This window comes from Tauraco erythrolophus, chromosome 7 (assembly GCF_009769465.1).
Source record: "Tauraco erythrolophus isolate bTauEry1 chromosome 7, bTauEry1.pri, whole genome shotgun sequence".
In the NCBI taxonomy this organism is placed as follows: domain Eukaryota; kingdom Metazoa; phylum Chordata; class Aves; order Musophagiformes; family Musophagidae; genus Tauraco; species Tauraco erythrolophus.
In genome coordinates, this window is record NC_141471.1 from 45064897 (window position 1) to 45091518 (window position 26622).

General features: G+C 41.8%; 1 protein-coding gene across 2 annotated transcripts in view; it reads left to right on the forward strand.

Annotated features, from left to right (window-relative positions):
* Positions 1-26622, forward strand: part of RBMS3 (RNA binding motif single stranded interacting protein 3) — a 721097-nt gene that overhangs the window by 247817 nt on the left and 446658 nt on the right. Inside the window, exon 1 of one of the 2 annotated variants that reach the window (XM_086614510.1) lies at positions 23270-23344. The exons of the other annotated variant lie outside the window; for it this stretch is intronic. Within the exon in view, the coding sequence (XP_086470636.1) occupies positions 23270-23344 (75 nt within the window). Of the gene's footprint in view, positions 1-23269; positions 23345-26622 lie in introns of those variants that run through there. 2 annotated transcript variants of the gene reach the window in all.

The following is a 26622-nucleotide window of genomic DNA, read 5'->3' on the forward strand; positions in this document are numbered from 1 at the left end:
AGATGCTGTCGTTAATACAATACTGTGTGCTCTGCCTTTCACGCTGTTTCTTGGGTTTTATATAGTTCAGCATAAGGAAAACACCAGCAAAGCAGTATGTGTTGTCTGTTCAGTGTGAAAACACAGTTGACACTTTAGTCAGACACCTCACAAAGGAAAATCAGCCCCGAAGGTTTAGCAAGAATCTCAGAAGATGCCGCTGCTAATTTACACAAGGCAAAACAGCAAGAAAATGTGTTCCTTGGAGATGATGTCCCAGTGTTGTCCCAAGACAACAGTGGAGAATCTGTTGTCTTTGAAAAACAGATGTTATGCAGGGAAGATGAAAGACAACCAGGAAAGCTGACCAGACTGAAAGATTACGCAACCATACTTTGCTGCAAGATGGAAGTCAAATGTATTTGCTTCTTCTTGCTAATGGAAAAAGCTTTACAGTAAACAGGAAAGTCATGGAAAGGGGCAAGAAGCACAGATTTCTTCCTCAGTAGTTCTGTGCATTAGATAGAGCAGACTATTCTATTGCTTGCACTGGGAAGAAGAAGAACAGCAAGGGCAGTCCAGTCACAGAATATTGCTCATCTGTGCAGGGTTGCAAAAATAATGGCAAGTCTGAAACTGAGCTGGAACTTGTATGGCTGGAATTAATCTCTAGTTTCAGTCAACAGGGACTGTGCTCTTCTCAGCATCATTCATTGGCTAAGCCTGTAGTGATTCCAAGTCGATGTTATTTTCCTCTCCTTGTCGTTTTAGGATTTTGCAACCATAGTTCTGTTTTGTGCTAATGTTCATTAACCCCTCTTGGATAATATGAGTTCTTGAAAGGTGAAGGTCGTTATACATTTAGAGACATCCTAACTGTAGATCAACACGCTCGTGTCTGTCGCATTGCGAATGTACTGCAGGCTGTATAATCCACTTTCTGACTGAGTGGGAGAAGTAATGGCACTCTCCTCCATCCTCTGCCTGTGTTATTTACCAGACGTCTCAAATTTCTCTTAAGGTAAGATTGATAACTGCCCTTAGACCTGGAAGAGTGCAGGATCCTACAAAAAGGCTAGGATGAAGAAACAGTCAGGAGAATTTGGTACATTTTCACTCTCCAGCACTTTGGGCTTTCAGTTCAACATGGACTAAAATTGAGTCAAAACCACTGCAGATCTATCTCTTTCCAAAACAGCTCCTTGCCAACATCTCCATTTGAACCATTAAGCATTGGCTCTGTATTTCTTCCTGATCGCTATCATGTTAGCTAGCAGAATTAAACACCCTTCTCCACTCAATTCGACAAACGGCTTCTTCGAAACTGCCCCTGGAAATTTTTGCCTAAGGCTGTCCTTCCTCTCTTGTCCTAATAGGAAAGCAGCTGTCTTATGTTGTTATCCTTTAACATGCAACCTCTGCAATTTCTCTACAAAACTAGAATCCTTCTACGTAGTTTGTTTGTGGAATTATATCACGAAGTATAAGTTCTTCACAGTATGCTAATAAAACCAAAATAAAGTATGAAAATCTGGCATGTTTGAAAAAATTCAGTTTTTCTGACGTATTACAGAGCATTGATAATTTTTTTTTCCAACAAGTCCTAGCAGGAAGCATTCAGTGTATCAGCTACTTCGTGTTGCTGTTGAGTAGGGAATGGATGCATTTCAAATCCACCTAAATGCTTGAGGTGGTTGTCATCCCATTCCCCCCCGCCGATAATTTTCACACTAAAGTAGTGAGGTACTATATTGTTTCTAACATCACATATTTCTGTCCTAAAGGCTGCCAGCCTCTGTGTATAATGTTATCTGATGCTATGTAAAGTTGCTATATAACAAATAAAAGTGATTGCCTCCTTGTAATTCTCTCTGAAATACTATTTTGCATCCTGCTTATTGCAGCAATGAGAGGAAGTCTGGCTGTTTTAAGCTCTCACTGAGAAGAGGGAGAACCGCTCCCGGGTTTGAGTGTTGCTCCTACTGTTGCCTGCAGCAGCTGTAGCTCCAGCAGAGTTTGCCCCTGTGGGTATCTAGGAGATGCTTCGCACCGTGCCTATGCTCTTCCAAAGAAAACATTGAAAGAGTTTCATTGCTCTCCAAGCAGTTGTGCAATACTTTTTGCCATTACTGTACTCATTGGAAATGTGTTGGGAAGTCAGGTAGGCTTTGGCATGTAAGTGTGAAAGGGGTAAAATGAGCCAAATTAGATGCTAGTGATTGAAGATGTACAGTTGCCCAAAATCTAGACAGGTGTACCCTGGAGTGGGTATCCAGTTGTTTTTTGAAAATCCTACTGAACCATCATAGATCTGTTTAGGAAATAGAAGACCCTTATGATTCTGGCACCAAATGCACACAACTTCCCTTAGCAGGCTTAAAGTGAAGTTAGTTTAAAGATGAAGTAACATCTTCCCATTCAGATGAACTATAAAAATTTTGGGAAGTTTACCAAAGCTAAGTTACTGAAGTAACCAAGCATAGTTACCAGTTTTGATAACTGTAGTCCCTCAAATTTCTTGATTTCAAGGCTATTTTGGTTACCTTGCCTGGATTTTGTATATGATGGAGACTATGAGCGGTCCCTGCAGAGAATCCTATTTAATGCAAAACCAAAGGACTACCGTAGCTATAACTGCATGTAGATGAAGCCATGCCCGACGATACAAGATGAATGGCACCATTGTTTGTGCTGGTGTTGACTGTTGTGGTATGTGTTCCAGCAATGAGATCACAGCTGACCTCACTGAAATGTTAAGCTCAGCTTTCTCTAATTTATTCACAAGGAAGTCACTTAGACCAAAAGCAAATTTAAGTCACTTCAGTCTGGTCAGTGTCCAGAGCTGTGAAAAGCACAAAGAACACGCATCGCTTTTCTTTGAGACAGGCAGGATTTCTGGAGCTCTTTGCTAGTCAGCCTAGCTATCTCTCTGGCATAATGTGGCCTCGAAATGCAAGGCAAAAAGCGAGCCTTGGGCTTCTGATGTCTGAATACAAGTGTTTCTCCTTAATATCATACAATACATGAAAGGAAGCATCAGGAAGGAAATATACCCTGTAGCATCATTCTCAAGGGAAGATATACTTCCACAAAATGAAAATAAATGAGTTGGTATTATGATAGTCTAATACTGTGATGTTATGTACAACAGATGCATTTTTCTGCAAAGGGTTTAGTCCCTTCAGGCCCATTAAGCAAGGGGAAAAGTTTAGAAGGGATGCTGTTAAAAGAAGACATTAGTGCACCTTTAAAAGAAAGTAGTTGGAGCACAAATCACAGGAGAAATACAGTACAAAATAGTGAATGAAATATTTATACTTTCCACTGAAGCTGAGTTTATGCACTTGAGGGAGAAGCCCTGTTGAGATGGGTCTTCCCCGTTGTTCTGTATCTATTTTTCCAATTGCTCAGACACAGCTGTTGGTTTCACAATCACTCTGAGGTTGATTAGATTAGAAATCATAGGCCTGCCTGCTCAGCATGGCTGATGACACACAGGAAGTTTGGATGTATTCTAAACATGTCATTTGGGTAACAGAGATTTCCTGTGCTTCAAGACATATATTGGTTCTTCAAAATTTAGTGGGACTGGATCAACTTTCCTGTCTTATTCTAAACAGAGCAGGTTAATACGCGATATAAGGCTTGTGAAATCTCACTTAAGGGCCAAATGTGAAGCTAGACTAACTTGGCATAGGTTCACTGACTTACCCAAGGCCTGTGACTCTCATATTTATGCACCATTACTTTTAATTATATTTGTTCAACATGAAGAAAAACTGCATAATAAAAAAGCTATGAAAGCTTTTTGGGAAAGACTTTTCAAAGCAGACAGAGGAGGAAGGTGCCTGGCTTGAGAGTGAACTGGACTTTGCACCTTTTGGAACCCTCTCTTTCTCTTTGGACTTCGACACTGAGATTGCTTATACAGGACCGTTCTCCTTTTAAAAGTTATTTATGGTCCCTAGAAGAACATTATTTATTTTCAAATAGCTTCTAAAAGAAGAGCAAAATTCAAAAGCAATTTTTTGCCTTGTATTCTGCAAAAGGTTTCTCATGTTTTCTCTGCATGGCTCATTTCTTGCTAGTAGGTCGTTTTCAAATGCCACCCTCCTATTCAGTTTCATTTATACTAGCTACTGGCACTTAGCTACCTACATCCCTCACCACAACCACAGCAGTTGCCTAAATGGAAATGGAAGAAGTGATTGAAGAAAAGATGGTGTTTGGTTTGGTTTGGTTGTTTGGGGTTTTTTTAACCTTAATTTACTGCAATTTGTACATTTGATATTTGATGTAAAGGGCAAAATGGTCTCGGCAAGGTGTCCCTCTTGTGTTTCAGTTTCTGGAATTGTTTTTAAGCTCACAGTTTTATGGTCTGATATAATGCCTTCACCTGCCTTTTTCATAGCTTTTCATTAAAACACACAGATCTCTTGGGCATTCACATTAGATTTTTCATACAGAATGTTTAATGCGTTTGGTTTTTGTTTAGAAGTTGCCTTTGTTTTTCAAAATTTTTAGCTTTATTTTAACAAATAGATTTAGATTTTTTAGATAAATCTGAAGGTGCAGAGGTGCAAGGCATATTTCATAATCCTACAAAATGACTAAGTGTCTAAACTAATTGTCCTCAAATAATTTTATAAGGAGTAGCAGTAACATGCTTTGTGCATGCCTATTTCTTAAGTATCTGACTAAGCTGAACTGAATGTTAGAGAAGATAATTTACACAGAAAGTCTTAAAATTGTAGCCCTCAGGAATGGTTTGGAAACATGATCAGGGCTACACTCAATAACGTTTTTATTTGTAGTGTCAAATCAAGAGCATATGTAACAGTGAAAACCATTCTTTGAGAACTGCCAAATCTAATCTTTCTTTGTTTTGCTGCATTAATGAGTAGTCGATATATAAAGAAAGGAAATGTAGTAATTCCCCCTTGAAGAGATCTTCTGCCCATTATTTTAATATTTAGTGCTTATAGAGCCTTTTTCTTCCTCCAAATGTGTGATGTGAACTTATTTAATCCATCCGTGTTAATTTATTTAATCCATCCAACACTTCACTGAGACTGGTAGTTACATACTACTATTTCTGACCAAGAGGGAGGAGAGGGTGGGTGACTTAGGTTGCTTCATTAACTTTTTTGTGGACAGGAAAAAGGGGCACAGTTGGATCCCATTTTAGAACTAAGGATTTCCTGATTTTCAGTTTTCTGTTTACACAACTGCACTGTGCTGCTCTTGAACTAAGTATTCCCTGGCTTAGGGGACCGAATTGTTGTAGCTGTAATCAAGATGTCCAAGTTTGCCTATGTCCAGTAGGCACACCAGTACTTTGTTAGCTGTTACATGAAGCTTCCTGAAAATCATTTGGTATTGTCCAAATGGATCTCGTAGTCATGGATCTTGTAGTCATTATCCAGCCTACTGATAATGTAGGACATTGTATTTTCTCTGTGATTTTAAATCAAAACGCCATGAGATACTGAACTTTGATATTTCTTTTACTGTGTTGAACTGAAAGGTGCTTTGAGATATTTGCAAACAATACATTGTAAGGACAAGTTAGCATTTTTCTTGTTTACTTTTTCTTAGGACTTTTTCCCTTCTGATATTAGGGATGCTTTTTCAGGGTGGAACACAGGGAATTTATTGTGTAACACCTGTTAACAAAAGAGGGACTTGATTAATTTCCCACTCATGGTGCTGAGAATGTTCCCCTTTGTTGTCATTTTCTCAGGGTTATTACTCATTACCCTTATTCATTCTGCTTTGATAGAGGTAAATAGCTTTTAATTCCCCCTGTCCCCAAACCTTCTTAAAGTTTCCTTTGACAGCTTGTTGTAATTATGCCCCTCATTGAAGACACAGTCATTATTCTCTGTTACCCTGAACAAGATTATTTAAGGCTCATTTTGGATTCACTCTGTGCATGTATGTTAAATGTTTTTCCCTGAAAAATAGAAAATAGCAATATAGGAGCAGTGTGAGACAGTGGTAAATGCGATACTGATCACAGCTTGTATGTAGTTGGAGGTATTTCAGTGAACATGAGCAATGCCCTTGTCATTACACTACTAGCAAAAAAAAAGTGAATGCCAAAAGCATACAAGCAAGAAACTATCCAAGCCTGCTGTAAAACCTGTTATTGAGTAATTGTTACATACAGTTTACTGTTGAGCTGTCACTGTATCCTCAGCTTTAATAAAATATGAGCCAATATTTTTTTTTTTTTTGCTGTATTGGTAGTCTTCTTTTGGAAGGTATCCGATGGCATTATGAATGTTATTCATAATGTTATAATATTGCATTGCGACATTATTACATCCTCATTTTCTCCACTTCAGCTCCCCAGACATAACTTACTTGCCAAAATTAACAAGTTCTTGAGAGCATCAAGATTCTTGCTTTGCCACAGGCCTTATTGTTACTGAGACATCCCAGTGCTGAGGCGTTTAACGAATAGCTCAGACCATTCCTGAGAGGCAAGGAAAGAGGGCACTGGTTCTTCATTTCACGTCTTCTCTCCTTTCCCTTACAAGACAGTGCTGCTCGGTGAGGCTCTTTTCTTAATTGCTAAGGCTGTTAATTCTCCGAGAGACCAGACAGCAGAAGTTGTTCCAGAAACACAGATTTGCCCTTAAATGAACTTAAATTTGCTTGAGTAACTATGATTCGCTAGGGCTCTTGTCCACAAAAAAAAAAAAAAACAAAAAACAACAAACCTAACACAGTAGTTATGTACTCGCTTTTTTTTTATATATATATATATAAGAGATCATATTTGAATTATCAGCTGTTGTAGAAGCTGAAGTCACAGGTTTTCTAGTTGCATTGCATCTCATTGAAACAGGTGCTTTTCATTGGAGATAGCAGGTATCTTTTGCTTATGTCCTTAATTTTGTCTTTTTGCCTGATCCCTTTTATGTTGGAAATCGATAATTTTTTGATATTCTAACAATCTTAGGCTATTTAGTAGTAGTTTGATTCATTAAGGTATTGGCATTTCTAGTTATTTGAGAACAGAAATGTGATACAAGGAATGCTATAGAGATTGAAGGGAAACAATAGTTACTTTACAAAATAAATAATGAACACTAGTTCCTAGCTTTTCATCAAGAGTATCATCAGCTACACTTCCATATTATGAAACTCTTTGCTTTATGGCAAACATATTCCTGATGGGATGAGTTTTCAAACACAGACACTGTTTTGCCTGTAAATAATCCATTCAGAAATGGCTGCATGTGCGTAGCTTTTTAACTGGATATATTAAGTTAAAACAAAAAAAAAAAAAGATAAAGTTTATATAATGACATATCCCAGGTAAGGCACATCAGCCTTGGAAAGTGGTAGCCATATTTTTACAAAATCCATGTTAGATGTAGGTGGGTAGATGCAGACAATAGATACAAACTTACAAAATGTACTTGTTTAATTTACTTCTTACTATTACTTTTTGCTTTATGTAAGCCACAGAGGGTCAACAGCTGCATAAAAATGTATGTTGGAGGAGATAATTCTTGTCAAAAAGGAAGAGGCTGAATAAGGATTGAGAAACAGAACTGGGAGTACTATAGTGATCTAACCTTGACACAGTTTGTGTTTGCTGGCTAGTCCCAGGGTCCAGGCATTGCACTTTCTGCCCACCTGATGCAGACCTGCTGGGAGCAGCAGTTGTTTACCTGGGATTTCTAGATGTCTGTAGCAGAGGCTGCCAGAGCACCAACAAACCCCCTGAAGCAGTGAAGTGGTAGCTTGCACCACAAGTTGTGAAATACCACCCTGGCTAGCAGATTTGACAGATCTGCATTTGCTCTAAAACCACTGTGCCTGTAGAAGTTTACTTGTGAACCATATAGCCACATACATCGTGTGTGTTGAGATGTGTAACTGCCAGATGTACATACGAGTCTGTGATTTACAGTAGGCTCTATATGAATAATTACAACTGTTGTGCATGCACACAGATTTTTTCAGGATGTTTCCAAGAATTTTGAACAAAAAGGACACAGAGCCAGTGCATATTTCAAAGATAACATCATCCGTACGTGTGTTTCTCCTGGTTTCCTACAGTCTGACTTCCTATAATTGGGAACAATCCCAGTCTGAGAAATAAGATGAGAAATAGTGCAAATAATGCAGACTCTTTTTTATCGTAATGGTCTGCACATGCCAAATTTAAATGTGCACACAGATGCCACTGAAACCGAGATAGATACAAATCCATCTCATGCCTTTAGCCTAGCAAACACTTCCCCATTTCCCAAGAGAATACGAAATCCCTCACTGAATGTGAGAGATTGCACCTTAAAAATTATTTCAAGTGATTATATTTATAGGCTGTTTATGAGGCTCATTACTATGTACACGAGCACATAAATGAAATTAGCCTCACAAGAGGCGTTTATCCAAGGACACACAGGATGTCTGCAGCAGAGCCAAGAACCAGAAGATATCTTCCAAGCTTAGTCCAATATCTTAACCACAATGCTATTTTTGCTTACGTGAGTCCCACTGTACTCTATTAGCGACCAGAAATCTTGAAGTGGAGAACTCTGTTCTATCTTTCTAAACAGGATCACGTGTGGCTTGTGTGTTCCTCCCTGTTATATTAAGACATCTCAACAAGAACATGCATCTATGTCATCAGTCAAGATCGCTGCTTCTAAATGTCTGTAGCAAATAGCAGAAGAAAACAAAAGGCAGATGTAAAGTGAGATGTTACAGATCTTTTTAAAAAGAGTATAGCTTCTGCTGTAAAGAAATATCCTATTCAGAGAAATCCATTACCCAATTTAGTATGGAGGGGATAATCTACTGTGGATGTTAATCCTTTGGAGTCTATTTTAGCTCTCTATTTCATAAAATTATTGCTTCATTCTCTGATAATTTTATAATTCAGTATCATTAATTTTATATATAGAAAAGGATTGATGGAACGTCTTATTGTTAAGATTTCCCATCCTTTCCCATTAAAAGTCTTTCTTTTCAGTTGCTGTAAGAGTAGGATTAAGTTTACTGAGCAAGAAGATTGAGATTAGCATGCGGGTCCGAGGCTCGGAGCAGTACCCGCCTGCCAAGGCTCAGCAGGGGTCTCTGCTGCCAGGATACCCACAGGGCTCACTGCCGTGATTTGGTGCGCTGACCCCGGGGGACGGGACAGAAAGGTCTTGTTGCTACTGGTCACTCTGTTAGCTTCATCACCAAGGACTGTTTGAGAAAGAGCTGCAGGTTTTAATGTTGTGGAGGAGCCATGGAAGGGATGGTTTACTTACGAGTTGGGACCAATGGGTGTATGTCTCCTGCTGGAAGGCCGGGCTTGGAGCAGGATCGTGCTCTGTGATGCACATTATTCTGAAAATGTAGGCCCTCCTCAAAATGTGCACCAAAATCCAGTACTGACTTTTTAGTTAAATTTGTGTACGCTTCAGTTGCATACCTGTTAACTAGAGGTGAACATAGTTCTCTCTTTCCTCAGGTGATAAGATAAATTTACATGAGTTATAAAGCACGCTGTCACTGTAGTGAAAAATACCTGCTTGAAAGTCTATCCAAACATTAATAATTCTGTCTTCAGAGCAGAGTTTGAATGCTGTACAGTAAATATGGTATGGTATTAAAAAGTGATGAGAAAATAAAATGTGAAATATTTTGTCATTCATTAGCAATGCCCATCCAATACTGAGAACAAGGAAGGGGTGCCTCACATTAGAATTAGATGTAAATCTGCAGATTTTATTCTAATGAAGAGGCTCAAGGGGGGTCATTAAGGTGGAATAAGCAGTCTTAATTCTGGTACTCCAGAAATTTCAGCTGTTTACTTTGCAACTTCTCTTTTAATATACTTTGTGTTGTGTTATATAAGGCGACTAAGGGGGAAATTTAGAAGCTCCATCAGGCTAATGTAGAAATCCTAGTATCATATTCCAGAAATCCAGGGCTTGGTATGACACCTCTTCCCCGGCCAAAAGCAACCGGTATTCATGCTGGCAGACGTGCAAGAACCGCCAGCTCTAAGAAGGAGGCCAGCGCTGGGGCCTGAGCACTGAAGGTGTACCGGAGCCACACACCAAGCAGAGCCACAGGCGTTGTGGCTCCTAGGGGAGAGGGAGCCAGTGGCAGGGTGTGCAGATTGCTAAGTCCGCTGCTGGAAGTGGTTTTTAATAGCTCGTTCAGGAAACAGTTACGCTTTTAAGAGACAGTTCTGCTGAACTAGGTCAAACTGCTTCCAGACAGTCCTATGGGACCCAAGTGTGCAATGGCACACGGTCATCTACTGGCCTACTTGGATCATGGGTTGCATTTGTATAAGTGTTTGTATAGAGAAAACCATCCATCATTTCAGTTCAGAGACGGTCCTTTTCAAAGCAGTACATTGGAATTTAGAGTCTCTGTTTCCATTCATCTTTATAGGAGTTAGACAACTAAGTATTCATACATCACCTGATTTTTTTTTGCCTTACTGGTTAGTGCTGTTACAAGGCTAGCTCTTGAATTAGGTGTTACCGTGTTTCCTTCATGTAAGGAGGAGGCAATTAAATTATTGCATAAAATTAGAGATACAAATACTATGAGGTTCATATACCACTCTTTGTAATGTTGAAGAACAAGTGAATGACTTGCTGGGACAGTGAGAGCATGGGATCTCTGTCACCTTTCTCTTATAGCCAAGAACTTAATAATAGAAAGGACCAATTCAGAGAGGCATGCAGAGAGGGTCTTTCATTTGCCCTATCATTCTTCACTACTGTTTCCTCCTACTTGATCTCTCACTTTACACCGACGACATGTTTCTCTTGCTATTTGAAGAGTGCTGAGCAGAGATTGGCTCTTATCTAATATTATTTAGCGTTAACTCCCCTTTTCCACTCAGACTGCTATGACTGCTTCAGGGTCATGTGGGTGAAAATGAAAATGTGTGCTCCACAGGTAGTCGACTCACTGAGCTGGTCCCCCAAAGTGTCTGCTCTTTACTGCAAACAGTTTTTTTTTTTCTTTTATTGCAAATAGAAATCTCAGCTGCCCAGAGAACCACCTGCATATAAGCATGCAGGTAGTATAGTGATGGTTGCTACACAATACACATTAGGATTCCAGTCTGAATGATGCAGATGTTTAGGGACTTGCAGTGGCTTTAAGATGACCTAGAGTTGCTAGAGTGACAAGGAGCTGGGACAGTCCTATGGGGCATTTATTAATATTACTTTGGAAACAAGAAGAATTACTAAGAACTTGCTACGAGCTGACATTTGCAGCTAAAATATGTAACGCCTGAAGAAATGCAAAAGCAACCCTTATTAATATTGGCTTTTCCTAGCAGTAAACTTGAAATATGATGATAGTCTGTAAGCGTGCAATGCCTCTTTCCAATTAAAAAAATGAGCCTAGTACCATGTCTAAGCAGGGGTCCAGCAGTGAAGGACAGCACGTACAACTAAAGTAATCGGCACAGTGTCAGATGAAAAGGAATCAAGAAAATGGTTGATGCCATGCTCTTGGCCACAACCCTAACTGAACCATTAAATATTTAATTGTGTCCTGAAACCTCATTAACCTGGGTTTGGCTGTTAGACCAATGGGAGAAGCAAACTGCAGAATCAAGAAATTTTGACAGAACTGTCGTAAACGCAGAGGCTTTAAAGGAGACAAACCAAGCCCAAGAGCTTGTAGCGTGGTCCCAGCTGTTGAGATAGGAATTACGAATGTGCGGAGAGGAAACAAGCAAATGAATCCTTCTCTATCTCCTGGCTGTTGCTCAATGGGGTAATCACTCGCCTCTTCTCATACACAGTACTAAAATTTGTTTGAAAGAGATCAAGGAAATACGAAGACTGCAGATGGTGTCTGGAGATTGTTATATATCATTACACAGGCAAAAACAATGTTAAAAAAGCATTAAGGTTGCAAAGTCAAGTGTTCAAAAGGTATAAAATTACAGAGTAATGGTTGTCTACACAGTTGTAATGGGCTTCTCTGTGAACACTCATTATCTTTTTATTATTCATTCTAATTATCCCATTACTCATTAACCCTAAATGTGGGATCACATGGAATTTTCCCCATTGTTCTTTTAATTTAATTTATGTGTGAAAAAGGTTTTAGCTTTTTTAAAAAAAAGAACCTGAAAATGCCATCCCATGGCATATTGACAAATGGATTGTCAGCAATGTTGAAATCTTTCTATTTATCACAGAGACATGGAGAGAGTCTGGCAGCATTAGATTTTAATTGTGTATGCGGACCAGTGCTAGAAGGGGCTGGAGCGCTTTGCAGCTGGGCGTAGATGATTTTTATTGACAATAGAGGAGTGGTCGACGTCAGGAATTTGAGGTTTATAGCCAGGATGCAGAGGGAAAGGATTGCCCTCTTCTTTCCTCATATATGTATCTGCCCCTTCCATTCCATTTTGTCTCCTCTCTTGTCCTGTCTCACCCCTCAAATCAATTCAGCTCTTCTTGACTACCTGGTTGCCATCGCTGCTGCTTTTTCATTCTTAATTTTACTTGATTCTTAATCTCATGTCCCATTTTTGCACAGGTGTTTTGAGCTCCCCATTTGATTCTTCTCCACTCTAGACTGTAACACTCACACACCCTGGGCTCCTTTTACAACACCAGTGTCTTGATGTATGTGTTGTCCTCGTCTCCCCCTATAACCTAGGCATATCCCCCTTTTCAGTCTCCTTTTGTGCTCCCTTCTGCACAACTCTGCATCTCAGTGAGTGTTAGGCAACACCCCAACACCACCCCAGTACCATAATCACAAAAATAATGCAGTACCCCACAGCACTACCAGTTAGGTGCCGAATCTGCAATTCATGCCTCATGCTGTGCTGCTCAGGTGAGACCAGCGCTCCTCTGCGCAGCTCCTCTGTCTGTGCGCAGACTTCCCCTCAGCTAAGAGGGAGATAGATGCTGTTCCCTGTCTGTCTGCAGAGGAGAAGCTGTTATAGAAACTCCAGGGAGGTATTTGCTGGGCATGCAGGGACTATGTGATTTCAAATGTTTCTCATGTGGCCAAATCTGGAAAAGTTTTCACAAGAAAGGCAAAAGGCACATTCCTAGCAAAAAAAAAATGTCCCCCATTTTGCCAAATTTCAGATCCCTCTTTCATATCTAGAAAGAAACCTTGCCTTCCTTTGGGCTCCTTCCAGCCACTATCCAAGGAGAAGCAGCTGGATGAGCATGGACATTTTTGCCTACGGTTTAGCACCACTTTATGCCAACACAGGAGAAAAAAATCTCATATCTTTCTTGAGAAACAAGAAAAGGACAAACAGTTTGACTGAAATTTCTCACTCTGAATTCAAAGGAAGGATGTGATCTGCAGGATGGAAATACTCAGCTGAAATGGTAGAGACCTGACAAACCAGTAGTTCACTCAAATGGAGGTCTGATACCATGGGAAATGTCAAACCCCCATAGTGACAGAACACTACTGGCCCTTCTGATAAAGCACTCAAATAAGATGACTAATGCAAAGAAGTTTCTATTGCTAAAATACAACTCCCAGATTAAATGAAGTTAAGTTTGGGGTTTTTTTCTCCTTCAAGCTCTTCACAGTACAGAAACAGCTACCTTTGCTTGGGGAATGTACCAAATGGCCAAACCACACATTATCTGCAAGCTGAATTTGTGTCGGTATTTCAGCTGGAAAATTGTATCAAAAGATTAATATTTCACTCCTACTCGCTCTTAGTGTTTTCTCCTTGTCAGTCTTACCCTGTTGTATGTGAGGTGAGAAATCTTTGGCAAAGACTGTTTTTATGTTTTTAAGCTGATATATTTTGCTGCCGCAGGATCCTGAAAAGACAAGCGTGTTGATGTCAGGGGTGTGCAACTTGCAATTGTGAGAAGGGAAGCTGTGTACATCTATACTTAGCAGAAACAACTTTGAATCCCTTTATTGAAAATGAGTCAGTAAGAGGTGAGATTGATTGGATCCTCGGTTTATAAGACACAATTCTTCCCCTATTAATGAACTTAATACTCTCACCTTCTACTACACTTTAAACTCCTTAACTCTGTCCACAACCCTGCTGAGGCACCTCAGCTGACATGAATTTAGATGTTTATGGCACACAGTGCTTTCTTCTCTCATCTAGCACGATGGATTTCCAAGTTAAAAAGAATAGCTCAGTGGTATTTATTTCCCTTCATGAATATTTTGGTTCTACATTCAAAGAACTGCGATGTAAGTAAGAAAATACCAGTGGAGTGACTGAGGAATCAGGGCAACAGGGGGAAAAAAAAAAAAGAGAAAAGGTTAAGGAAAGTACTTGTGCTGGCAGGATAGGGGTTAGGTGGAGACAAGAATGAAGAGGAGACAAAAAGGATGAAAGATTACAGAGGAAAAACGATTTGGGAATAGGATGTTGCGAGAGGTGAATAGGGTAGAACAATAGGGAAGAGCGTTTTCTGAATGTGAATAGAAATAATTATAAAGTTTCCACCATCTCCTAATAAAAATAAAGTAGCCTTGAGTCCTTGTGCTATATTAAAAACTCCAGCTGGAATATATAAAAGGCGGCAGGCAAATTATTCTCAAAGCAGCTAACTTTAAGATGAAGGAGAATGTAAAGATTTGATCAGATTTTTTTTGAGGCAAAAGATATTTGACGGACAAGACTGAAGAAAAGATGCACCAGGGAGGGGAGGAAGGATAAGAAAAAAATGGTAGAGGAAAAAAAGAGGGAAGATTTGAGCTACAATTAGCATTTGTCTGTTTGCAGGAAATAAATGATCTCTTACCCAAAGAATTTCTCTGGTACAGGAAAGCGGCAGTCCTAACTCTGTTTTTGTTAGATGTCAGGTATCACCCTCCCTTTTGTTTTGGAAAGTTGACAAGTACAGGAGTGGGAAGTTAAACATTTCTACATGTGCTCTGTTCAGAATGGGCTTGGTGTTGTTTAATGGACAATGAGCTGTACTGCAGCTGACAAAATACAGATTTCCTGAACCAAATATATTCAGTTCAATACATTTTCTTTGGTTGTGATGGACAGTAATCTGGCGTGACATAAGGTTTGATTTTGCACAGCAGGTTGCATTGGTTCTGTGCTAAATGGAAGCTGCCCATTACAAAAAAAAAAAAAAAAAAGCCATTATTCCTATAAAAGAGTAAACTGACTTGAAAAATGGAGAATTGCTTCGAGTCTCTAGCTTACCTGCACGTGGAACTTTTTACCCAACTCCCAGTACTGCACTTCTCCATTTGCTATGCATTTTCTCCCTATCTGGATGAGACAGAATTTGAGAGCCGGAAATTCCCCCTCTGCTGGGAATCGTTATGCACAATCTTTTGATTCCATATTTAGTGGACACTTATAATTTTTCTTGTAATGTCACGGGGAAGCTTTACATGTTGATAACAAGGCACTAGAGGTCCTAGTAAGTGAAGGTCCACTTCACTTCCCGATTGTGTTTAGGTGAGAAGGAGAACAGCATTTTGTTATGGCTGAAGACTGCAGTTTCTCATAACCCATGTTTTTTCTTTATTTATAAAATACTTTGGACTGAATAAACTCTGAATTACTGTAGGGCTTACTGGGGCAAGCTAAAGTGCAGATTGCTTTGCCCAGTCATGAATTTCAATTAAAAACAAACAACTGATGAACACATTTCCCTCGAGATTGATTTAAATAGTGGTATTTCATCTGTATAATTCCTAAACAATATTTTCCTACATGTGCAGAGAGAAAGAGAATTTTTGCTTAAGATATTTTTGAAAACATGTGAGAGACTTTTTTTTAGACTTTGATTTTTCCTTTTTCAGGGGAACCAAGTAGAGAAATTTTTATGGCAGTTGGGCCAAGGCAGAATTTGTGTGAAAAAAATAAATAAAAAAAAATCAAAATTTGAACTAAACTGAAAAAAAAAAGTCATATTTTGAGATTTCATCAAGGCCATACAATTTGCAACAGTCATAATGAAAAATCATCTTTGCAAACACTTTTGAATGAAGTTTTGGGCTAAATTGCAAGGGTATTGCCCTTATTGTACTGCATTTTAGAAGGGGGTCTATGAGCAGATGAAATGGACATTATTAGCAGAGGCTGCTTCAGGCCTTATTTACAGCCAGTATTAGATGAAGAGTTATTTAGTGGGCAAATAAGCCTGCCAGATATGAAAGAGACAAGAAGAAATGTGTCTTGGCATGCTGGGGAGGAAAAGTATGGAGAAAGCAGAAAGTATTATATTTGATAGTGATGGAATTTAGCCTGAGATGACCCTTTATTCTTGCCTATTGTTAACTTTTTCCCAGGCAGAAAAATGCCGCAGCCTGTGAGTTCTCTAACAGCAGCTGTCCAGACGGTGGAAGAACAAGCTGTTTACATACGTTATTACAGATTTCTGATGATGTGTTGATTTGGTGCCCTACCAAAATCGAGGTTTCCCTGTGGTACTGTAAAAAACCAGAGACTGTTCCTGCCACAAAGAGCTTCCAGTTGAAGCTTGCGAGACGGAGCCAGAAGGGAGGGAGAAGTTTGTCCAAGGTCACGGTGTAGGTCAGGGGCAGCACCAGCAGCAGAACAGGACCCAGAACTCTGGTCTTTCTGGGCTTACGTAAATAGGGACATTTACCAGCGTAATTGCTCCCGGGTAAGGATGCCCATACAAGGTGTTATGCGGGTATAACTCCAGCTGTCGAGGATGCTGGTGGAATTACGTTAGTAAACTTTCCCAGGCAGACGAGCCCCTGCTCCTGGGCTTTAACCGCGACAGCCCCGTTGCAAGGAGACCTTCTGCCAAGGAGTGTTGTTGGAAATCTAGCAAGAGGAAGGAACGAAAAAACAAAACAAAACAGCCCTCACTTCAATTAGAGGAAAAGATAATTCCTTTCAAGTTGAGAGGCTCGACTCCTGCTGGCCTTTGTTCTTAAGCTTACCCGCGCTGTAATTTCATAGAGCAACTTGAATAATGCCAGTTTGTTCTGTGATTACCCTCAGCTGGAGCACAAAATTAATATCTCACTAAGTAATTCAGTACATGATGGGTGAACATTTAGTTAAACATGCCCTAAAAAGCTAGGATTTTCCGTGTTTGCTGGAACTCTCTCAGTGACAATTAATTGCCTGTGTTCTTATGTGTTTATGAGCCTCAGTAAACAGGCGGCATATTTACGTCTCTCCATTACCTTCAGAAATAAACTTCCTTAAGAAAAAAATCTCATGTTCCCTGATTACAATCTGATTTGAAGTAAACAGAGGGGTGGGGAAAGTGACTAGTAAGCAGGACTTTGGAGGGAGGAAGATGGGAAGTCGAGAATTTTATCCCTCTGAAATCATACTGCATGTAATGCTGGTAGTATTAAGTTAATATGCTGCGAGAGTGAAATTGCCTTGGTTAGTCCTCTTACTCTTTGGAGGTTTGTTTGCCCTTTTTATCCTAAGAGTTTAGACTCAAGAACAGATGCAACATTTACTAACTTGTGATGTGGAGCTGCCATAGGAAATATAACCTTTGAAAGGCATATCTTCTAACCTGTGCAAAATCCTGGTGCTTTCTGAAAGCCCTAAATTATTGATGTGGGATCCTAGTTAAGGGTACAGGAATGATACACTACAGCCAATGTTCCTCTCCCGTTTCTTCACGTTGCATTTCTCTGCCATTGCACTGCTTTCTCTCCTCATGAACCTCCATCAGAACTGAAAGAAAGTTCCAGTCTCTCTCCCTGTCATTTGTATTTGCTTTACCACGCAATGAGGTTTTGTGAGGAGAGGAACCCACCGTTCTTTGCAACAACTGGGACATCACCATTGACTGGTCGTGTTACTTAATTCTCTTCCACATCAAAGAATGAATTAATGCTTGCAAAGCGTTCTGAGATGCTTAGGAAACAGACTGTAGATAGAATAATAATATTATTTAATTTAGTTGTATACATTAACATCTGCAAAAAGAGAACTTTAACTCATAACTTTGGGCCGTCTCTACAACTGGCTGCTAGTTTCATTCACTTGTGCAGGTACAAGATTGTATCAGATGGAAAACACAAACAATTTGGTATCAGTGAATGTCCACTGATGTTCACATTTTCCTAAAAGTTTTCACTCTGCTGCAGTCTGAAGATTTCCTTCATGATTGGGCCTTTAAGTAAAAATAGATCAATGGAAATACCTGAGCCATAGTATTAAGATGGAAGATGATAAAGGGAAAAATAATGAAATCTAATGATAGATAGATGGCAAGCCTTTGGTGTTTTCCAAAATCTCACACATGAACTCTTTCAGATTTACAATGGGCTGTCTGCAGCTCTGCCTAATTCTAGACTTCGTGGCGTGTGATGGTTAGTGCTGAAGTGTGGGGGGCAAACCTAGCCTGTTTTTCACAGAGGTGGGAGGTGTGCATCTGTGGGGAAAGCCATCCTCAGTGGTGTTTGGCCTCTTGTGAGAGGAGGATATCTGAAAATGGTGGCATCCTCCACCTCAGAGGGATTTCGTTGATCCCAGACACTTAACGCTGTCATTGTTAAGCTAAGTGTTTTGTTTCTCTGTGTCTTTCTTTCCCCACCTCCTCCATGGTTATCACATCTTTACTGATGGTTGCACCAGGATATGTCGCTTGTTGGAAATTCAGTTAGCTATCCTTAAGCAAATCAGCTTGATAAATGAACTATTAAATAGCAGGACTCTCTGTTCATCAATATAGTTTTAAGGTACCTGGACTGAAGGAGCTGACAGATCTAGAAATAGAATCAGTATTCTTCTTGTAACCCATTGTAAACAAGCTGTCAAGCATCACTATGGTCTCCTTTGATATAGCTTTAATGAGTAAATAGAGAGAATAAAAGCAGAGAGACAATGTCAAAAATGTAAGCCCAAGATAATTGTTCTTTTTTTTCCCTTTAACCTATTATATTGCTTTAGATGGTGGTAGCTGTATTTCTGCCGCCCAATGAGCAAATTTTCCCTATTTCTGACTTAGACAATTTTGACATGATTTGTCAAAACTTAATACTTCTAGAATACATATTGCTGCTTTTCAAGAACAAGGAGCTAGAAAATGTTTCAATTACTCCCTGATTCTGATACCTGTGACTTCAGAAGGTTTTCACAGGATAGGTAAAAAGCTTACTTGAAAAAAAAAAAAAAAAAAGAACAAAGTGTATGTAGAACTGTATTTTAGCAAAGAAGAGCCCCTGAATTAGTTCTTCTGCTAGGTGTCTGCTTTTTTCTTTTAACTCACTTTTTGTGAATGAAGAAATCCGCATTTTATGAAAGGTAAAAATACATCCAAACATATGTAATTTCTGTACTTCAGGCTGCCAGGAGAAGCATCGTGGTTTTTTTTCCTGTCAGTTAACTCTGGGTTTCTCATCCACGGCTTCGGTTGTTGCCGAGTTAATATCCTTTGGCGCCTGCCTTCGAATGTATTTGGCTGTCTGGTTTACAGTTGATTTGCTCCCATTTATTTTATTTCATTTCTAAATTTCCCATTGGAGGGATCCTTACTGCTTGCTTGTCTTGTGAATCTCCCCCCAGATCGGCAGCACCAGTGGCAGCAGCACCTTGTCGGGTGCGCTGGGGCTCGGCTGGCTCCCTGGATTCCCATGAGTGGGCCTGGCTTGGGCTTGATAACGAGCCTCTGATAGGAGGAAGAAAAGTTGTGAAGTTTGCTTGCTGTTGCTCACTGGGATCGAACAGCTTGCCTTTTCTTTTGAGGAACATTTATACTTAACACTCGGTAGGCAAACTGCTATTTCAGTTTGCAAGAGGATTCGGTTATTCAAATGCACAGGCCAGAAAATGAAGGGGATTCTATTTAAACAGTGTGCTCCCGAGTCACAGATGATCTTTTTGATGTCTGTATTTTGCAAATGGAAATTTTCCATTTTCCAGTGCTAGCATTTGTTCAGAGGCTGTGTGCTATCTAAATCTGCCTTTGTGGCTGTTCATTTGCATTTTTGCTGTGCTATATTGCCTCCCGTCTTCTCCCCTTGGCCCCCCACTCTTTTATATTGAATTCCTATTTTTGCTGCCTCTACTCTATCTTGTGTCTCTGAAGGCTCAATCATGCAAGATGCTGAGCACTCGGAACAAACAGCAGAGACTGCTCAGCACCTCGTCAGGATTACAGGTGAAGAGAGAAATCCAAACCATCTGCATATTTAACACTTTTTCTGGGAGGGAGCAGGAGGAAGGTGGAGCTGTTACCCACTCAGGTAACAGTCCAGCTTCTCTGGCAGCTTCTGACCTTTTCCTGATTGCAAGAACTGCTGGTGCTGCTGGCCAGTGCATCTGATGGGAGGGGTGGGGGTGGAAACCTTGTGTTGAAATTTTATGGCATGATGTGAAATATTCAGGGTAGTCAGGTGACATAGCCAAAATGCTCCTTCCTGGACTTAAAACAATGGCCACAGCCAACTTTGCATGTTCAGACAGATCTCTTGGTCAGAATGTGTGGTTTTGTACTTCCTTAGCATTTCTTTTTTTATTTCACCCTGTACACATAGGTTCCTTCTTCCCCCAAATCTAGTTACATCCACTTCTACAAGCAAACTACTTAGAAAGAAAAACTGCGTTAATATCCTGAGGGAAAAGTGAGAAGGTGGGGAGAGAAGCGCTACAACTTAATGCTGGCAGTTGAAAGAACAATCTGAAAGTTGTCAGGCTCAAAGTATCACGTACCGTCAAGTAATCACTATTCACTTCTGCAGATATCAACCCTCAAACAGTCTATTTCACCCTCGGGGAAAGCGGAGGGAGAAGGAAAAAAGAGCGTAAGCAAGTGTATCACTGGAGTATCACACGCTACTGTGAGAGGCAGCGTATTTAAAGCTGAGCCGCAATATAAATGCAGCATAGGGCTGGGAGCCGGGAATCACAGGTGTCTCTTCCCATTCCTATCCTTTCTTCTTCGTTCACCTCTGCTCTGAGCTTCCGAGGGACCACGTGGTACTGGCCAGCTTGGACTTCAGTAGGAATTGAAAATAACTCAATAGTTGACCCAACCTGGCCTTTTTTCTGAATCTGCTTTGGCAGGTTTGGAAGCCAGGGTGGTAGCAGTGCTCCTCTGAATGGGCGAGGGCGCCTGGTTAATGCCTGTACAGTGCTCTGGGAACACAGCACTCGTTTTACAAAAGTTTGTCTCCCGGAACAGGGGGCAACTACCTGTGTAAGCATGGCGTGTTCCCACTGGATGGCACAGGACTGGTACCTAAATACCAATGATTAATAAATATTAATGCCTAGTGATGGAAGCATGGTGTATCTGTGTAGTATAGGCAGTATTTTGAGCATGTGGATGGCTTCCCACACTGCCCGTTTCCTTCAGCTGCTTTTCTTGCTCATGGACTAACAGGCTATGGGGCAGTTACAGGAGTCCGTAATAAACCCCTCTGCTTACGAGAAGAGCAAACTGCCAGAGTAAAGCGTGATATTTCCATGTTCCTGTCATGTGGGAGCACGTGCCCACAAACCAAAACACAGCTGGCAAGTCTAATTTTAGCTCTACCAGCCTTGAGAAGTGTCCCTTTAAAGAAATTCTTTTTATAATTCTTTTTTTTGTTTTCCCCTGAAGCAATTTGGTTGATAATACAGCAGCTGACAATCCTGCTGCAATACTACCGATGATTTAAATAAAAACAAAAAGAAACTGCTGCCCCCCATTTTTTCCCCCTGAATTTATAAATAGGCAAAGCTGCTCTAGAAAGGCCCAGGAATTTGATGACGTGTTAAACGAGTAAGTGATTAAAAAAAAAGGAGAAACGCTGAGATTTGTGTACAAGAGGAAACATTTTGTTATTCACGCACTTTCTCACTGGTGATTTGCAGTCCTCTTGCAAGACATACTCTTCCTTCGTGTATTTCGGAGGATAAATATTTGGGCCCCCTGTGCTGACACAGGTCCAGCACACCTGGGATTTGTGGCAGGTGCGGGGCTCCCCGCCGGGCGCGGGTGCTACACCTGGCCCTGGCCGGGGCCGCGGGGTGGCAGCCGTCGGATGGGGTGCTGCTGCTGCGGCCGGGCAGCCCGGTCGCTCCGGGGGGAAACGGAACGGCGGGTAACTTTTGTGGCACTGCGGTGCGTTCACACGTCTGGCTGAAGGCACCCGTTAAGTCAGGCCGGGCGAGGTTCCTCTTTACCCTCTTCCTCCATTTTGTTCCAACTTTAAATAAACCAAGTCTTATATAAGCGGTCCAACAAAGTATGCATTTAATATGTCTGGCCCCGGGTCGCTTCTCCGCGAAGTGCCGGATGACGATACGGAGTAGTTTTCCGAGGAGGCCTGCGAGGGGAGGACAACGACTTCCCTGCTCGGCGACCGGGCTCCGTGACCTTCCCCTGCCCGTTTCTTAAAAAAAAAATAAAAATAAAAATGCCGTGTGAGGCTTCTCTCCCCCTCCCACACCCCCCGCCTCCCCCCCGCCGTTAGGATTTCCCGAGTCCCACGGCCGCTTTTCGGCGCTCCGTGCTCCGGCGGGCCCGCGGACAGCGGGGCGCGGGCGGCCGCGGGGCCGGGGCCGGGCCCGGCGAGGCGGAGCGGGGCGGGAGCCGCGGCGGCGGCGGGGCGCGGAGAGCCGCGGGCGCGGCGGCGGGGGCGGGCGGGGGCGCGGAGGCGGCCGCGCGGCCTGCGCCGGCCTCCCGGGGGAGCGGCGCGCCGAGGTCCCTCCCACCGGCGGCGCGGCGCGGAGGGGGTTTGAATGAAAGACAGGACGAGCCCTGAGCTCCATGTCACTCCGTGAGGGAGGCAGCGGCAACTAGGCTGGGGAAGGCTCTTCCCTCCCCCCCCCTTTTTTTTCTTTTCTTTTTTTTTTTCTTTATTTTTCCCCCTTTTTTTTTTTTTTTTTTTTTTTTTTTTTGTTGGAAGTGGGGTGGGTGGGGAGTGAGAGGGGAGGGCTCGAAAGCGGGGCGAGCCGAGGAGAGGACGAGAAGAGCGAGCGGCTCTGCGGCGGTTTGGAGTTGCACTGTCTTCCCGGCTCTTCTCGCAGGACGTTCCCCTCCCGAGCCGGGCAGCGGGCACCGCCGGAGGCACGCTGCTGCCAGCGGGGGAGGCGGGCTGCTCCGCCGCGGGCAGCCGGGCAGGGGGCTTCCAGCCACCCAGCCAGCCAGCCAGCCAGCCTCGCGCGCACCCGCGCTCCCCCCTCCTCACACACGCACATATATGTGCGGGCGGGCGCGTTTTTGGCTGCGCTGGAAGTAGCGCGCGGTAGACGGCGAGGAAGTCTGGGCAGCCTCTGTCGCCCGCGCTGTCAGGAATAGCGGCGTGAGAGGAAGAAAGGCCCTGGGGCACTACACCCTGCCAACGAGTTCCCTGCACCAGCCAGAAGGACTCCAGCTACATGGGCAAACGCCTGGACCAGCAGCCAATGTACCCCCAGTACACCTACTACTACCCCCACTATCTCCAAACCAAGGTAGGGCACGGCGGGGCCGGGCGCTTGGCGGGTGATGGGGAGCGGAGCGGCGCAAATTGCGGGCTCGCCGCTTCTCTTTGGCGATTTTTCCCGTCGCTTCCTCGCGTTCGGTGTCGCGCAGAGCCGAGGCGGTTGGCAGAAAGCAGGCGTGAGAGAGGCAGGAAGGTCTCTGCCCTCCCCTTCGTTTCTTTATTTATTTTAATATTTTATTTATTTTTTTTTTTCTCCCGAGGGCTGTTGGCGTCGGCTAATTCCTTTTATTGTTTGGGGAGACCGATGCGGTTAACGCTATCGTAACACCGGGCAGGTAGTGTGTTTATTATGGCATGGGATAAAGATTGCTCTGGACAGCATCAGGCTCGAAACGCTGTTTTGGTGGCTCTTCCAGTGATCTCTACAGTTTATTCGGAGCTTAAAAGCGTTTTGCTGTTAGAAAAGCTGTCTGTGGCAACTCAAACTTTTAATCAGCTGAGGAGGAGATGCTGTGCAGCCTGGAGGAGAGCTCGGAGCTAGCCCGCTGTAAATCTGGTGGAGTTTGTTTCAGTGCAGAGCACTGCTTTTAATTTTTTATTAAATATTGAGGATTATACGGGATGATACGACTGTACTCTGTTGCATTTGAAAGGTCTAGAAATAGAGGGTCGCTACTTTTGGAGAGCGTATTCAAGCGCGGACTCTTCCTTTTTCTTTCTTCTTTTCTTCATAATTTTTAAAATGCCAGCAGACTGGAGAGCAGGCCTGCAGCTCCTGAAGAGGCTGAGCGAAGTCGATGCTACCTGGTCATGAGTTAGTTAATTAAAGCTTTATTTTTTTCTAATGCTATTGTATAATAGTCTGCTCTCTGAAAAGATTTCCTGTGTGACCAAGGGACAGTAACAAAAGAAAGCCCTAAACCGAAAGTTTGCAAACCCTGTTAGGACACTGTATTTAAAAAAAATAAAAAGGAAAAACAAAAGGAAAAACAAACAAACACCCAGTTCTGAAGTGTGACCTCACAGCCACAGATTAACAGTTTCAGTCAATAAACAAACATCCTTTAGAGGGGAAAAAAAACCCGATCAGGACGCACACACGTGCGTATGGCATTGCATACACATGGACACATCGCGCTTCTGTGGCACATGTAACACATGGGACATTTGACGTGTGCGTCTGTGTGTGGTGAAGTGCCACGGGGGAGGCTGACTTCTCCAGACTTTTGGTTTGAAGCACGTTGATCTGGCTGCAGTTCTGAAAGGATAAGTTATATTTCCTTGTTAATAAAATTACTCTCCTGTTAATGTTTATAGCCTGACTACTGCATTATATAAATTAACTAATTGTCACAACTGCGATTCAGGCTGGTTGGAGTCGCGATGACACCAGAGCCACTCAATATGATTACAGCCTTGTAATTCATGGCAGGGTTACCTCTTGCTCTGCTGTTTCTTTCTGTATTGTGCAGGTTTTTTTTGGTATGAAATTTAGCCCTTTTTAATTCTCCATTTTGGAGTGATTGTTATCGTTTATTTATTTATTTTTTTCTTCCTTTCAAGGTCGATCCAAATTGCGTTTTACCTTTGTGACCGTTTAGTGTGTATTGTTGCTGTTGCAGCAGGAGCCCGTCACTGGCTTGACTGCAATATTGCCTATAGCTTTAACTGTTTGGGGGATTGGGGGACACAGGCTGATGCTATTCCTCAAAACCTGGCAAGCCAAGGACATGAAACAATTGATGGTGTTTTTCTGAAAGAACAATAGCCTCGAGTATTGGAGGAGAAATATTGGACATTCCATGCCTTTTACTCACGTACCTTACATTTTGCCAGTCTTTTTTTTTTCTTTTTCCTTTTTTGCTCATTTTTTTTAACTTTGTAAAATAAGCTTTTTGAGGAAATTAACCTTGTGTTTGAGCTCAAAATAGTAACAATAGGTTTTCTGTACTGTGGCTTTTTTTTTTAACACAATGCTTTAAAAAAATAGATTAAATGCACTTTTATAGCCAGTATATAAAATTATCAACCCTGTGAAAAGTCATGTGCGTCTGTCTTTGCACACAGGCACTATTACTGTAAGGACAGGTAAAATTTCAAATCAGTGATATGTTTTATATTACATTAATTTTTCTTATTTTCCTTCCTCCACAGTTAAGTGCCTATGTGAAACATAAATAATAAACACATATACATGCGCGTATATATAAAACGCATACAAGTATTCTCTTCTATAGACCTTAAGAGTTTAGAGTGGTGCAGACAGGCAGCATCTGGATTTTGTTACCTTAAAGCTAGCCATCAGCTTCTGGGACATTTTAAAGCAGTTAGATCCATTGTGTGTCTAAAGCTAATAGTCGGGTAATCAAATAACGTTATGGTGGAGAGCTGTATCTTTTATCATGCCTATTGTAGCAACATACGTTAATAAACCCCAGCCATCCTGTGAACTCCAGCTTTTTATTTTCCCAAAACTGCTCTTTGTACCGAGTATGGTAGGGTTCAGTTCTCCAGAAAGAAAGTATTTTTATGCTGATAGTCATGCTCGCTGACAGGGGGTTGCACTCATTTGTAATTTAGAAAGAAATTCTAGGCTTTCTTATGGCATTTGCGTACAGTTCGTGAAACGCAGAGTGGCAGCGTGTTCAACGGGCAAAGTTTGGAAATTCGTATTCTGCACAGGATTTGGGTGAAGTGCTGCTTTTTCTTCGCTTGTTTGGTGAAGTTGTCTCGGTTCTTCTTTGAGAAGTGCCGCGTTACTGTACATCACGTCCTTCTCACGGGGGAGCGCGAGGCTGCGCAAGATTCAGTCTACAGTCTGTGTTTGTGTCTTCTAACACAGATAGCATGTTGTTGTGCAGAAATGGTGCAAATGAATAGCTATATGGGTAATGGGATTATAAATAGAAAAAATGGATTCCATATGTTTGTCTGATTGCTTTAAGTTTTTAGTGTTTCGTGGCCCTTTGTGGAACATGAAGCACACACTTATTTTCCAGTTTGCTTGTGCTCCTTCATTATCAGGTGCCACCACTGAAGCTAAAACTTTAATTGCAGGTTTAGACAAACCCGTTTTCATCCAGAAAGGAAAAGGGGAGGGAGGCAGGCGGGGGAAGGTCAATTTTTAAGAGACAATTGCAAGGGATTTAATGTGTCTCTTAAGGACAAGCACTGAGTTTGAGGAAAGACATAACCTTATTTTTCTCATTTTGGCATGAGGCTGTCTGACAACTGCACTTTGAAAGTATAGTGTTGGAACTTCTTTAGGCAGATCCTGAGAGCAGCGTCCAGTTGTCCTAGGAGTTT